This window comes from Ailuropoda melanoleuca, chromosome 13, assembly GCF_002007445.2.
Source record: "Ailuropoda melanoleuca isolate Jingjing chromosome 13, ASM200744v2, whole genome shotgun sequence".
Lineage (NCBI taxonomy): Eukaryota > Metazoa > Chordata > Mammalia > Carnivora > Ursidae > Ailuropoda > Ailuropoda melanoleuca.
Genome location: NC_048230.1, coordinates 41,814,382 through 41,829,432, shown reverse-complemented (window position 1 = coordinate 41,829,432; position 15,051 = coordinate 41,814,382). Strand labels below are relative to the sequence as shown.

Sequence of the window (15,051 nt, the reverse complement as noted above, 5' to 3'; positions counted from 1 at the left end):
TTCCATACAAATTTAAGGACTATTTGTTCCAGTTCTTTGAAAAATGTCCTCGGTATTTTGATCGGGATAGCATTGAAAGTGTAGATTGCTCTGGGTAGTATGGACATTTTAACTATGTTAATTCTTCCAATCCATGAGCATGGAATATTTTTCCATCTTTTTATGTCTTCCTCAATATCTTTCAAAAGTGATCTATAGTTTCTAGGATATAGGTCCTTTACGTCTCTGGTTAAGTTAATTCCAAGGTAACGTATGGTTTTTGGTGTTATTGTAAATGGGATGGATTCCCTAATTTCTCTTTCTTCAGTCTCGTTATTCGTGTATAGAAATGCAACTGATTTCTGGGCATTGATTTTGTATCCTGCCACCTTACTGAATTGTTCTATAACTTCTAATAGTTTGGGAGTGGATTCCTTTGGGTTTTCCATATAGAGTATCATGTCATCTGCAAAGAGAGACAGTTTGACTTCTTCTTTGCCGATTTGGATACCTTTGATCCCTTTTTGTCTTCTGATTGCTGTTGCAAGGACTTCTAGTACTATGTTGAATAATAGTGGCGAGAGTGGGCATCCTTGTCGTGTTCCTGATCTTAAGGGAAAGGCTTCCAGCTTTTCCCCATTGAGAATAATGCTTGCAGTAGGCTTTTCATAGATGGCTTTTATGAGATTGAGAAATGTACCCTCTATTCCTACACTCTGAAGGGTTTTAATCAGGAAAGGATGCTGTATTTTGTCAAATGCTTTTTCTGCATCAATTGAGAGGATCATATGGTTCTTGAGTCTTTTCTTGTTGATATGATGTATCACATTGATTGATTTGCGAGTGTTGAACCATGCTTGCATCCCAGGTATGAATCCCACTTGGTCATGATGGATAATCCTTTTAATGTACTGTTGGATTCTATTAGCAAGGATCTTGTTGAGGATTTTGGCATCCATATTCATTAGAGAAATCGGTCTGTAATTCTCCTTTTTGAGGGGGTCTTTGCCTGGTTTGGGGATCAAGGTAATATTAGCCTCATAGAATGAGTTTGGTAGCTTTCCTTCTGTTTCTATTTTTTGAAATAGCTTTAGGAGAATAGGTATTATTTCTTCTTTGAATGTTTGGTAGAATTCCCCAGGAAAACCGTCTGGGCCTGGAGTTTTATTATTTGGAAGGTTGTTTATCACTGACTCAATTTCTTCATAGTTAATTTGGCCTATTTAAGAAATCTATTTCTTCCTGTTTCAGTCTTGGTAGTTTATAGGTTTCCAGGAAGGCCTCCATCTCTTGATTTTATTCAGGGACCGCCAACAAGTCACTGACTTAGAGAACATGAAGACAGCAGCCAGGTAACTTCGGCGTGTGGGCCAACTCTCACTGAGCTCTCCTCTCCCCAGTAAACTCTCCCCTTTCCTTTTAAATGACAGCGACACCTGCTGGGGAATACGCAGACATGAAACCACCCTCTGAGAAACCAAGGCTTCTTTAAAATAATTTTCTGCTTTCAGTTACAATTTTCGGAGGGCACAGTCACAACAGGGCCCACACAACTGCGAAATTCCCACACTGCTCTCCCCAAAAAGCAGGCTATGGTATGGACAGGAAGTTCAGACTGGCTCTTCGGGGCTCCAGAGGGTGGCTTTAGAAGGAGCTCCTCTTCAAACTCTGACACTGGGAGACCTAGAGCAGGAGCTTCCCTTGTTGACCCAGCGTCCTTAACTTTTATCCCATGGTCACCGCATCTCAGTGTCTGAGCTTCAGTTCCCCCCCCCCAGGCCCCTGGCCTTCCCCTCTGCCACCCACACCTTTGCACCCTCCCAACCTCCAGTGTGGTCTGTGGACCGCCCGATGCTGCACGCTCAGGGAATGATGAGACCTACCACCTACCAATGCTGCTCCAAGCCCCCGCTGCCGGCAAGAATCCCTCTGATAATCTAACGTGGTCTGCCAAAATTCCCTTATCGTAACTGCTGAAAACTTTCCCTACACCCTTTGGAACCCTGATACCAGCCAGCTCCCTCCATGCACAACACGGATGTGCAAGCGACCCAGGTGGAGGCCGTCCCTTGCACGCGTGCGTGCACACACACACACACACACACACACTAAGCCCTCCTAGAGCCAGCCGCTGTTCTGGACGCTCGGGCCTGAGAACAGAAAAGGCAGACTCCGGCCCATGGAGCTCACGTCTCAGCAGGGCAAGAAGGAAAGAAAAGGCCACATAGTGAGAAATGCAGCCGCAGAGGTGAGATGCTCTGGAAAACCAGGAAAGCAGGGCACAGTGAGTCAGGGGTCAAATCCCTGTCTGCTCGCTTTCACTGCCTAACATTCTTTTTACCCTCCAAGTGTGTTTGTACCCTCACGTACCCTCTCTGTATTTATTTAGGTCCTAGTCAACAGATGCCAATTTCGTGCCAGACATTAGGTATACTGTGGAAAACATATGGTTCCTGTCCTTGTAGTTTATAATCCAGTAAGAGATTATGATTCCACAAACACACACGTACTTGTGGGGGTAAGCATGACAAGAGTAACAGTGGGACAAAGAAGCTAACTCCGGAGAGGAAGTGACAGTAAGGCTGGGCCTGGAGCACCACCAGCCAGATGAAGTGTGTGCACGCACACCCAAGCTCGTGTGCGTATGTAGGCCCTGCGAGCTCACACCCACCAGCCGGCACAATGTGGGGAAGGTCCTGGCCTGAGAAGGAGCTTTCGTGCTGTCAAGGGCTGAAACAACGCCAGTGTGGCTGGAGCTTGGTGCCTCAACAGACAGCCACTGGGCCTGAGGCTGGAGAGGCAGGCATAGGCTTTGTAAGGGTTTTGGAATCCACCTGGTGGCCAACAGCTGGGAGAGCCCCTGGGGTGTTCCTGTTCTGGCTGTAGCACACAGAGCAGTCCGGAGCCTCCGGTTTCAGGGAGAAGTTCTCCAGGAACAGGCTCCTCTGATTGCAAGTTCATGGACAGTTGACATACTCTTTCACTGCTATTTAAACTCAACAAGCATGTGACCTTGATCAAGAGCCTGTCTGTGCAGGCTCTAGAGCCAGGGGGTCCTGTCTGCTTGCCCCTTATCACCTTCACAGGTAAGGAAACAAGGTAGCCACGGCCCACAGCAGCAGGCCCCCTCCTCGCTCCGCTCCACAAATCTGGCGGGGGGACACTTGGGATGTTAGGTTCCCATCAAGGTCCACCTTCCCTTCCTCACCAGGGACTTAACAGAGCAGGGAGCACAGGTGCCCAGTGCACCAAGACATTTCCATCTTATTACCCAAGTCATAGTACCAAAACATTCTTTTCTTTAAAAATGTATTTGGAAGGGTGCCTGGGTGGCTCAGCCTGTTAAGTGTCTGCCTTTGGCTCAGGTGGTGATGCCCTGCTCCGTGGGGAGCCTGCTTCTCCCCCTCCCTCTCCCTGCCACTCTCCCTGCTTGTGTGCATATGCTCTCTGTCAAATAAATAAAATCTTTCAAAAATTTTATTTGGAAATATGTAAGATGTACAAAAGGCATAAAGTCCAAATAATCAACAAACCTTCATGTACCCAATCTCCAGCTTAAGAAACAAAATGCCGGGGCGCCTGGGTGGCACAGTGGTTAGGCGTCTGCCTTCGGCTCAGGGCGTGATCCCGGCGTTGTGGGATCGAGCCCCACATCAGGCTCCTCTGCTGTGAGCCTGCTTCTTCCTCTCCCACTCCCCCTGCTTGTGTTCCCTCTCTCGCTAGCTGTCTCTATCTCTGTCAAATAAATAAAATATTAAAAAAAAAAAAAAAGAAACAAAATGTCGCTGATTCCACCAAAGTCCCGTCTTCCCCTCCCCTTCCCTGATCCTCCCCCTCCCGGACTATATACTCTGAAGAGACCCTCCCCACGAGCAACTCGGGCTTTGTCATTCCCACACACCTCTCTACAGATGCAGTGTGGTGGCTATGGGCACGGACTTGGGGTTTATACATCAGCTCTACCCCATACTGGCTGGTGACCCTGGGTACGTTACTTAACCTCTCTGTCACTCAGTTGTGCCATCTGTAAAATGTGGGTAAGTGGGGGGTAAAACGGGGGTAAGAGTACCTTACTGAGAAGGTTCTCTGAGGAGTGAATGTTAATATACGTAAAGAACTGTTCAGAACAATGTCTAGCACATAGTAAGTGCACTATAAGTGTTTATTACAGTAAAGAAAAAACGTGCAAGGACACTTGTTAAGGATGGTGAGGCAGCTCCATCCAGGACCCTCTTGACGGGCTGACGGGCGTAGGGTCCATGTGCTGGGATTTACAGTGGGGGAGAGAGATAGGGTTCGACTCCAAGTGCAGTGGGGACAGACGGGGATTTATAGCCAGGGAGCAGGAGCAGGGCAGCAGATGGAAAATCACTAAGAGAAAATGTCGCGGGTAAGGGGGCTTCTGACTAAACTGACCTAGCAGGATTCTGGCTGAAGGCAGGCCAGGGTGTCAGGCATCACCCGGGGGCCAGTGGAGGATGAGGAACCTGGTCAGACATCCGGAAAGGCTGGGGGGGGGGGTGTCTGGTGAAAGTGACTTAGCAGGGTTCTTGCTAAAACTGGATTTTACAAGGAAGTGCATGGACAGGCCTAGGCGATGGTCTAGGAGCCTGACTGAAGTTTGGTCAACAGTCTTGGCCAGCCTTAATTATCCTCCTCACTTCTCTTCTCTCGGAAGCAATGGGAAGGATTTTAGGCTGATGAACAAAAACTCCAAGTCATGTGACATGAACTGCAATTAGTGAACTAACTAAAGAAGGGAGGCAGGTAGGCAGGTAGGCAGAGACTCTGACAGAAGAGACCGTGGTAACTTAGCACAGATATTGACAGCTGTACTCGGGGCTGGAGGATTAGATCTCTAGTCTGGCCCTAAACCTCCCCCCTTAATTTGGGTCTCACATTTCCACCATCTGGAAAGTGTCAAACACTATACAAAAGTTAATGAGAAGTCATCCATCCCATCATTTTAAAAAATGTTCCAAAGCAGTAGTCAAAGTTACCTCTCCCTGCCCCCCACTCCCCAACACGCACATCAGGGGCGGGGCTGACAGTGGTCCGGTTCCAAGCTGCAAGGGGGCCTCAGCTGTGGCCGCTCTCTGTCTGCTGCCCCCGCACTGACTGTAAGCACAGCCCTGGAAACGGTGGACGTTTCTGTGCAGGGTCCTAGTTCCCAATCACTACCTTAGTGGTGGTGAGGGACAATGTTGATGGCAGCTTCCCGATCACTGGGCTGCAGTGGTGACACTGTGCTCTTGAAGTCTACAGTGCCAGTGAGGCCTACTGATTCTTTCCCAGGGAGCAGTGATTTGGGATAATTCTGTGGGGAATCATTTCTAGAGGCCCAGCCTAGGGTGTGCCCCCCTCCCTCTGGCCTCACAATGGTTTTATAAGCATTCAATTCTCTGTACTTACAAAAAGCTCGACTGGTTTCTATACACTTCAACTAAACTCTGATTAAGAGCACAGATCCTTTTTTAGCAAGTAATATATTCAGCTCTTTCACTCACCTAGACAACATCATGGTGTGTGGTCATGACCTAGATATTCAACAACGGTTTCCTTGTAATGGCATTTACCGTAATGGGACTTCCTTACATATGCCCTCTGTCAGAATCTCACGGGCTACTACAATAAGCCTAAAACACACTGACAGGTAGGCATGCAACAGTGTATTTCAAAAGTAACTCTTCATAGATAAATGCCAACCTAGAGGGACATGTTAACATGTCTTATTTCTGATATCTGCTTGCATCTTATAATTAGTGTATAAATTTAATACAGTTTCCTCATTAGCCCTCCAACTGCATCTGTAGGTGAGACATTAGAACAATGATGTTCTTTAACTGGTGACGTCTTAGAAGTTAAGAAATAGAAGTTTCTGTATGATAAAAACACAAAATTTCTCTTCTGTACAAATACCACAAAATGACAGAAGAAAAATATTCAAAAATCATGCATTAATTCTAGCTATTTCAGAATATATACTCAAAGTTTCAGAGTTTCTTAAAATTTAAACTTTATATTTACTGGAACATACATAAAAGAGGACTGTTTTCCAGGGCTATAACCCGTGGCTCCAAGGGAGAGCCTCACTACTACCATCTCTTCTGCAGCCTACACCGCAGCCAGTGCTGTGGCAAAAGGCTCCTCAGAACCACGAGAGGCGAGCGGAAGATGGCTGGCTACGGCTACGTGCAGGAGGGGCATCTGCTGCGCTTACTGGCGTCCCGGTGGGGTACCACGCGGTGGCCTTCTGTGTGTTCTGTTGACGTCTTCTGGCTGATCTGTCACCATGGCAACTTCGGGAGCTCAACTCAAAATGAGCACAAATTCATTAACTACTAACTACATTATCTTAGTGCCTGTTGCTAATGAGAGAATGCTGTTCAGAGATGTTTTCTATTCCAATGTACTACAGTTACCTCTCTAAAAAGTATGAAATTAAATTAAATGCTACTCTTAGTACATCAGACTGGATAATATGAATGTTAAAGTAAATTTACTTTAGTAACGACTACTAACAGTAAGAATCATTTTATTAGAAGATGACTTTGTTTTGGTCCTTGGATTCTTCTACTCTAAACAAAGGTGCTGTTTATACAGGCAAATATTTCTAAGTTCTTCTAAGCCACAGCCGGCAGATTTAGAAGATCAGAATAGAAAGAAACTTTTGATAACAGCGTATGTTAAAGCCAAGTAACAAATACAGCACTAATACATATTGGTTTTTCTAGCATCTTTGCAATATGTAACATTAATTGGAAATATTACCCAAATGAGGCAACACACTGGACAGACATGAAGTGTGAACAGAGTCCACTGAGTGCACAGCTTCTCAGCTTTCTTACCTCCAGCCTGACCTTGTCTCTTCCCACGCTCAATCATCTGTAACTGAACAAGCTCTTGAAAAACAGCAAATCCTAAATCTCATGAAACACAGAAGGTATAAGTGGAATCATGGCTGAAATGTGTTCTCTCAGGGCATGCACACTGCCTTGTGTGGTAGGATTGTGTGTGTTTTCTTTAATAAACGTAAAAATCGTGGAACAGCAATAATCCTGGGCTGTTTGTCCTCCAAAAGTACAGAATCCTAGAGTCTGCCAGAAGAGGGAGCCCGAGGCAGACTATGCCAACATTGAGTCAAAGAGGGATGGGGAATGGGAGGGAAATCGGCCATGTTGCAATCTGATTTTGAAAAGGAATATTCCAGGGGTGCCTGGGTGGCTCAGATGGGTAAGGGTCTGCCTTCGGCTCGGGTCATGATCCCAGAGTCCTGGGATCAAGCCCCACACTGGACTCCCTGCTCCGTGGGGAGCCTGCTTCTCCCCTTCCTTCCGCTGCTCCCCCTGCTTGTGCTCTCTTGCTCTGTCAAATAAATAAAATCTTAAAAAAAAAAAAAAAAGGAATATTCCACCTCACCTCTACATACCCTGTGCATGTTGGGTCCCCATCTACCTTAGCCTCACTGACACCATTCTCCCCCTTGCTGACAACTCACCTTCTATGCCAGCTTTTTGTTTGTTTAGTTCCTGGAGAATGCCCCACGGGCCAGCCAGGCTTTGTAAATGCTCTTCCCTCTGAATGAGAAGCCCATAAGTCCTCTCTCTACTCTCCCTGGCCTAGCTGCCTTCTCTCCATCCTTCAGACCTTGATTCAGCATCGCTCGGGATGCCTTCGCTCATTACAGCCTGGTTCCAGTTCTTCTGTTCTACCCTCTCATTAGACAACATTCCTTTCCTTCATAGTAGTCATCCCAGTCAGTAATGACACACACAGCATCATGATTGATGTCTCTGCCCATTCCCCATAAGGCTCGAAGCTGCAAGAGGGTGCAAAGCATATCTGTTTCTTTTAATCTTTTTCTCCCCATAGTGAACAGTGCCAGGCAAACAGGTGTTCGATAAATATCTGCTGGATCAAATGAGTCTCCAAGTTCTGCTGGCTCTACCACACGACCCTTCCTGTCCACCCTCACCACGAAGCTGTCATCTGGAGTGTGAAGTGTCCAGTTCCCTCTCCAACTGTCTGATGCATCTTCAATCTGGCATGTCCCATGATCTTTCTAAAATATAAATCTCATGAAGTCACTCTCCCACTTAAAATCTCCAGTGGCTCCCTCTGGTCTGAAAGGTCAAATCTAAAATCCTAAGATGGACTCTATGAGCTGGTGTCCCTGCCCTCCAACTCTCCAGTTTCAACTCCTTTTTTTGGTAGGATAGGCTGTTAAGAGTGCTCAATTTTACTGGCCTAGTGGGTGCATTCAGAACGGGTGGGATAAGGCACCCCCCCCGTCTCATTTTCATGGCTAACTTGGGGACAAGCGGGAAAGTGGCCAACTCTAGCATGCATTCATCTCATTCCAGAGCAGTTTTTGCCTTTCCCTGTCTTCTCACTTATTTTTAAAAACAGGACATCTTTTGGGGTGCCTGGGTAGCTCAGTCATTAAGTGTCTGCCTTCGTCTCAGGGCATGATCCCAGGGTCCTGGGATCGAGCCCCACATCGGGCTCCCTGCTCCACTGGGAGCCTGCTTCTTCCTCTCCCACTTCCCCCTGCTTGTGTTCCCTCTCTCGCTGGCTGTCTCTCTCTCTGTCAAATAAATAAATAAAATCTTTAAAACAACAACAATAACAAAAAAGCAACAAAAAAACAGGACACATTTTCTTATAGGGACATAAACAGCGAACAGAAGTGAATGTACTTAAATCCTTTCAGGTAGAAGATGTGGGATAAATAAATCACAATCCCCAGAACATTTTAGTGCATTAATTTGCTTATATAGCTAACTCTCCCCACTAATACACCTCTTTGAGAACAGGGAACTTATCTCTGCTGTCTGATAGATATTTGTTAATTGTTTACTTAATTAATGAACTAACTTGACAACTCTAGATAGCAAAACGTGACTAACAGCTCATTTATTAATGTAATCTTTAGTAGGTGTGTTAAAAATGAGACAAATGTGATCGCAGTTAAAAGTGTGTATTTTCTGCAATTACTATATTACAAATAGCTATGCACATGGAGAGAAAGGGAAATGATGGAGTATGAAGGAAGCTAAGCTGCAATGACGAGTCTTTCTGCCTAACTCTAGAGGTCAATGTAGTATTAGAAACCAATCTGGGACAAGAAAACACATAAATCAACTTTTTAAAAAGTAGCAAAATATTTGAATATTCGCCAAAGATACACAGCAAAAAAGCACATGAGAATAACATTACCACCATCAGCCACTACAGAAACGTAAATCAAAAGCACAATGAGAGATGGCCACAAGCCTATCAGAATGGCTACAGGCATCAAGGCTGATCTTCCAAGCACAGGTAAGGATGTAGCACTGGGAAGGGGTATAACCACTTTGAAAAGGTTTTGCAGTTTCTTGGAAGGTTAAACATACATCTACCCTAAGACCCAGCCATTCTACTCCTACATATTTACCATAAAAAAAGCAAAGCACATATCCATACGGAGACTTGTATACCAAAGTTCACAGAAGCTTTATTCACAAGAGCTAAAAATGAAAACGCAAATGTCCATGATCAGGTAAGGCACAAACAAATTGTGATATACACAAACCGTGGAACCCCGCTCAGCAATAAAAGGGAGTGAACTGCTGATATACACGACAGGGATGAACCTCAGAAGCATTACTCCGAGTGGAAGAAGCCAAGAGTGCATCCTGCGTGGGCCCGTTGATCTAAGTGGAGTCTAGAAAATAAAACCTTCTGTAGTGACAGGAAGCAGATCAGTGCTGCCTACTGCCCGATGAAGGTGGGGAGGGCCTGAGAAGTGGGTTGGTAGGGGGGCAGGGAGACTTCCAGGAGTGATGGATTACTTAAGTCTTGATTGTGGGGTGGTTTCACAGGTGCGCACATACCAAGACTTACTAAACTGTTCTTTTTAAATACATGTAGTTTACCATGTGCCAATGTAACTCAATAAAGCGGTTAAAAAAAGCAAAGCAAAGAAAGTAATCTGTTAAGTGATTTCTCAGAGAGCAGACTGTCAGCTTCCTTTACAGCTATAAACTGTAACTTTCTCTAAACTGGGAACTGCCTTTACATTTAATGTTATAGTTTAGTGAAGCTAAACAGAGACGTGGACTTTTGCTTTATCTGAGACTTAGCAGAAGGGCCAGCAAGAAGATGCTGTTAAAGGGCTTGTAACAGGAGCACTGTGCCGCCATCCTGCCACCAGTGGATTTATACTTCCTTTCTTCTAAAATTCAATGAAGAATTTATATGTATGTATCTTCTTAGTTGGTTTTTTCCCCAATAATTTTTATCCTTTTAAGTTGCCTAAGTGTTAGGGGGAAAATACCACATCTCAATATGCTTTCTTTTGTTCCCATGGAAAAAACATTTACGCATTTATTATATCTTCTTTCTGCCAGGGATTTAACAGTAAAATTAAATAATTACTTTAAACATAGAGCAACATGGCTAAAGAAAGACATCTAATATTTAAAATCCTGTAAGATACCATCCCATAAAGATCCTTCACATAATGAATCTCTTAGAAATTTATTTCAGCCTTATTTGAAAAAATCCTAAGTTACTTCCTAAAATGAATAATTATACTGATAATGGATATAAATATTGATGTCTCCCTCAGATGACGGCAGAAAACATATATAACTGACCGCCACCAGAAGATGAAGATTCTAGTTCTGCCACTAACTATAGCTGTCAAAACTTGTGCAAATTGTTTAACCTCTCCGAATCTCATTTCCAAACCAATGAAGGAACTGGAGAATCTCTAAGGATCCTTCAAATGCTAAGATTTTATTAATTTTGCCGATAGACAACAAAATGCCATATTTTATGAAATATACTGTGCAAAGCACACTAACTAGACTTTCAGCTATTGGTTCTAAGGGTAACTCATACACTCAAAATAATATTTGTTTTGGTTATGTGGATGTGAACATGAATACATGTAAATGCAAGGAATCTGACCAATTTTATTACACAGCGTAATTCAGGAAAACACAGATGTGATGCCTTATAAAAACTAACTGCTGAATATTGTGTTGAGCAAATAGCTCACAACTGAGCAACAGCACTCAGCCGGCTCTGCTAAAAAGAAGTGCCACCTAACTGGCAAAGTACAAAGATGTGGGTTCTCACTTGTATCCGTTCGTATCTAGATCTGACTATGAAATTGGGAAGGCACCCTTTAAACTTCAATGCTCACCTTCATTCATACTGAGAAAACCATGTTTAGAATGAGCCTTATTAGGAATACAGCACAGGGCAAATAATCTGTGACCCCAAAACCTTTATCACTCAACGTAAGGCTACTGAAGGAATATGGTTTCAACTGATTTACATTAACAAAAGCACATAAAGATTTTCTTAAAATTAGCATTACAAATTGAATGCATGGCAAAGTTGAATACCCAACTGCAAAACTTAAATTATGGTCCTTTCAAGCAAGATTAGGAGACTAATCATAATGTATGAATTTATAAAAGTATATGACTCAAAATCACAGAGCACTAAGCATACGGAGCTTGAGACATATCGGGCCATCAAGATACTCGCTTTCATACATGATATAATTAACTTTGAGCTTTTTGTATGAAAACTTATCTTTCTATTTTATGAACTTCAGAAAATCTGGCCAAAACCAATGAATTAAATTACTTCACATTTATGGGTATTATAATTAATCCTTCAGAAAAATTAAATCCATTAAAAACCCAGAAGACAATATGGAAAATTTAGGCTCACAAAATCATCACATCACATATAAAGCTACTATTATCTGTGCCCAAATTAAGGGCAGTGCCCAAAATAAAGAGATTACTGATTACCGAAGCAAAAGCCATTATACGGTGTCCGACACTCAGATATGACGCCTGCCACAGCAGAAATACAATATATAGGTGAGATTATGTCTGATCACCTTCCCCCAACTGTGAGGGCATCTCGAATCTCACTAAAGGCATAACAGTAACTGTGCTCGGCTACCTCTTTCTTGAGTCACTGATGATGCAAAGACAATGTTTAGCATAAATTATAAGAAGCTACTTTGCTTGTGGAAAGGCTCATACAAAGGCTTTCAAATTGCTCAGTGCAGCTCTCTGAGGGGCAGGGGATGGGGGTGTTCATTCGGGGAAGCGGCAGGCCCAGCCTGTGTGGCCCAACACGCATGTCCGGTCAGAAATTCAGAAACACCTTCCTGCTTCCTGCAGGCAGTTAGTTTTGATTCAAACCAGTAATAATGGAGCATCTGAGAAAAATGTAAACCTTAGTACTGCTAATATTCATTAATGAGTTACCTAGCAGCACTGTTAGATTATAATTTTAGAAGCTCTGTTTTCCTGTTTAGGAGCATTAATAATCACTATTATTATGTGTGCTACGGCTAGTTATAGTTAGTACAGTTGATGACAAATTGGACCCAAAGGAGCAGTAATTTAGAGAAGATAAAAGGAGAAGAGAATACACTAGCAGACTTTGGCGTAAGCAAGGAAATGCTCATCAGAACAGTAATGGGAAATAAGAATTCTGTGTAGTGTGGCAGGATCATGATACGACCATAAGCAATTTGTTACTATTTGAAGAGAAAACACTGACAGTGACAACAGAATATGGTTGGTATTGAATCAGGTTATAAAAACTTCTCAGAATGTTTTTTTTTTAGAAAAAAAAAGGGGGAAATAAATGACTCAGAACAACAATCCTGTAGTTTTCAATGACAGGTGAAAGAAACCATTCCTTCTTATTCAAGATCATGACTGCTAATACGACTATGTCACAACCCTCGGGACCTTCTGAAAAAGCGTGCCGTACATTCATACTGCTTCTAAGAGTGAGAGACAAATTCTTTTCTGGGAACTGGGCTGCTTTTTAATATTTACTTTATACAAAATCCCATCTTACTGTGACCCTGGTGCCAGCACCTGGAGGCCCACTGCACGGGGGTCAGAAGACCCGGCTCAAGCCACTTAACTTGCACGTCAGCCTCGGTTTCTTCATGGTCACCTAACACCCGCCCTGCTCAGTTATGAAGTTCGAATAAAGTCATATACATAAACTTTATTTTGGAAACTCTAAGGGGCCAACAAAAGTAGGGTATTAGCAGTAGAGTATCACCTTTATCAGCTTAGTCCTTGTTTGGTGGAAAACAAACCAAAGGAAAAGTAAAAAGCATTGTTCAGAAAGCAAACATAACATTCTTTAGGCATTTTAGATTAAACAAATGCCAATGAGATGCAGATATGAAACCCAGATAAACAAAGAAATGCACAGTGAATGATAAAAAGAAGATTCAAAAGATTCAAAGCGAGGGTTAGATTCTTTGTTTTTAACTATCAATTAAAATAAAAGTCATCTTCATCATAAAAAGTGCGGTGCTGCCATCTAATATACCGCCCCCCAATAAAATAAACTTACCTTTGGTTTTTTGATCAGCAGCCTGAAAGAAAAAATCAGAAACTCTTTAGGAATAATAATGTGTAGCATGCACACATCTATGAAAGTTTATAAGCAGACTTCAATACTGGAAATTTCAAAAACAAGTTTTGCTCAGTCACAATTTATTAAAATTTATTACTGGGAAAATGTATAACTGTCTACATGCTATTATATGCCAGTACTGATCTAAAGGCAAAAAAAAAAAAAACCAAAACAACTATCTGAAATCTCATAAGAGCTCTGTATTTTAATATAAACTAAAAGGTACACAGTTTAAATTACAAGGTATGTTCAACTAGGCAAGACCAACAACAAACGGCCTAACTTGGTAAATTAAATGCGTTAAGATTCAAGTTAAGACGATAAGATTTACAGAAGGACTTTTAATTTTTAATATATACTAATAGGATTTATAAAAGAACATTTGCCAAACCTGCAAAAATTATTTCTAGCTTTCCTAATAAAATCAGTTACATGGCCCTTTTCCTCATGTCTCAGACATGGTTGTTCTGGACAGTTCGCGCTAAGCGGAATAGCGCGGCCATTCTTTATCACCACCAACAAAAACCAGACTTCTTTAAAACACAGCTGTACTATTTCTAGTTCCTAAGAAAGACATTCTGTGGCTGTCACTCTGTATTTATTTCGCTAGTACAACATCTATTTTTTGTTAATTATAGATTTAGCATATTGATTTTTTGAGGTCATAAAATGGAACTCTAACATAATGGCTGTGACAATGCAAATGAGACACGCAATGATCACGGGCAGTGGCAGGAATGCCACAGGGGCGCCTGANAGACTTCTTTAAAACACAGCTGTACTATTTCTAGTTCCTAAGAAAGACATTCTGTGGCTGTCACTCTGTATTTATTTCGCTAGTACAACATCTATTTTTTGTTAATTATAGATTTAGCATATTGATTTTTTGAGGTCATAAAATGGAACTCTAACATAATGGCTGTGACAATGCAAATGAGACACGCAATGATCACGGGCAGTGGCAGGAATGCCAGCCAAACCTTTTTCTGAGCACCTTCCTTCTTTTTCTTTTCTTCCTGCTTTTTCTTTTTCTTTTCTTCCATCAAACGTTCCTCTTTTTGTGTTTCTTGTTCTTTCTCCCTATGAAACAAAGAAAGGTGGCATTGGTATAATGTCCATTTTAAATCAAACAATGAAGCATTAGCTGCAGCAAGTTTTAGGTCAGCCTGAGTTTCGTGTGCAGTGTGCAGAAGGGCACTCTGAGAAGGGGCGTGAAACATGGGGCGCTTCTCTAGGCCACCACTTCTCGGGGCGGCCCTGAAGCGTCAGTGCTTCTGTGGTCGTTCATGCTGCCCACGTGTCCAACACCATGCTTCTAGCAGGGAGCGTGTTAGGCAATAAGGGTACAAAACGGCGTAAGACGCTGTTCCTACAGTCCAGCCCCAGACCCACGTCTCTCATTGTCTCAGGAGCCCCATCATCAGCGTCCTCCTGACTACCTATTAAAAACGCAGATTCCTGGGTTCCACCCTAGCCCAACCAAATCAGAATCTTTGGAGGTGATTCTCAAGCATACTATAATTATATGTTTGCTTGGAAAACCACTTATATTTTTTTTAAGATTTTTTTCCTCCAAGCTTTAAGTTAAATTCCAGTTAGTTAGCACAC

General features: G+C 42.8%; 1 protein-coding gene across 2 annotated transcripts in view; it reads right to left on the bottom strand.

Annotated features, from left to right (window-relative positions):
- TNRC6C (trinucleotide repeat containing adaptor 6C) overlaps window positions 1-14,489 on the bottom strand; it is a 100,948-nt gene extending 86,459 nt beyond the window's left edge. For both annotated transcript variants that reach the window (XM_002918374.4, XM_019798753.2), the window contains exons 1-2: window positions 14,424-14,489; window positions 13,381-13,402 (exon numbers count right to left, since the gene is read on the bottom strand). In XM_002918374.4, coding sequence (XP_002918420.2) covers window positions 13,381-13,402; window positions 14,424-14,486 — 85 coding nt within the window. In that variant the 5' untranslated portion in view covers window positions 14,487-14,489. The remainder of the gene's footprint in view (window positions 1-13,380; window positions 13,403-14,423) is intronic.
- Between the last annotated feature and the right edge of the window lie 562 nt (window positions 14,490-15,051).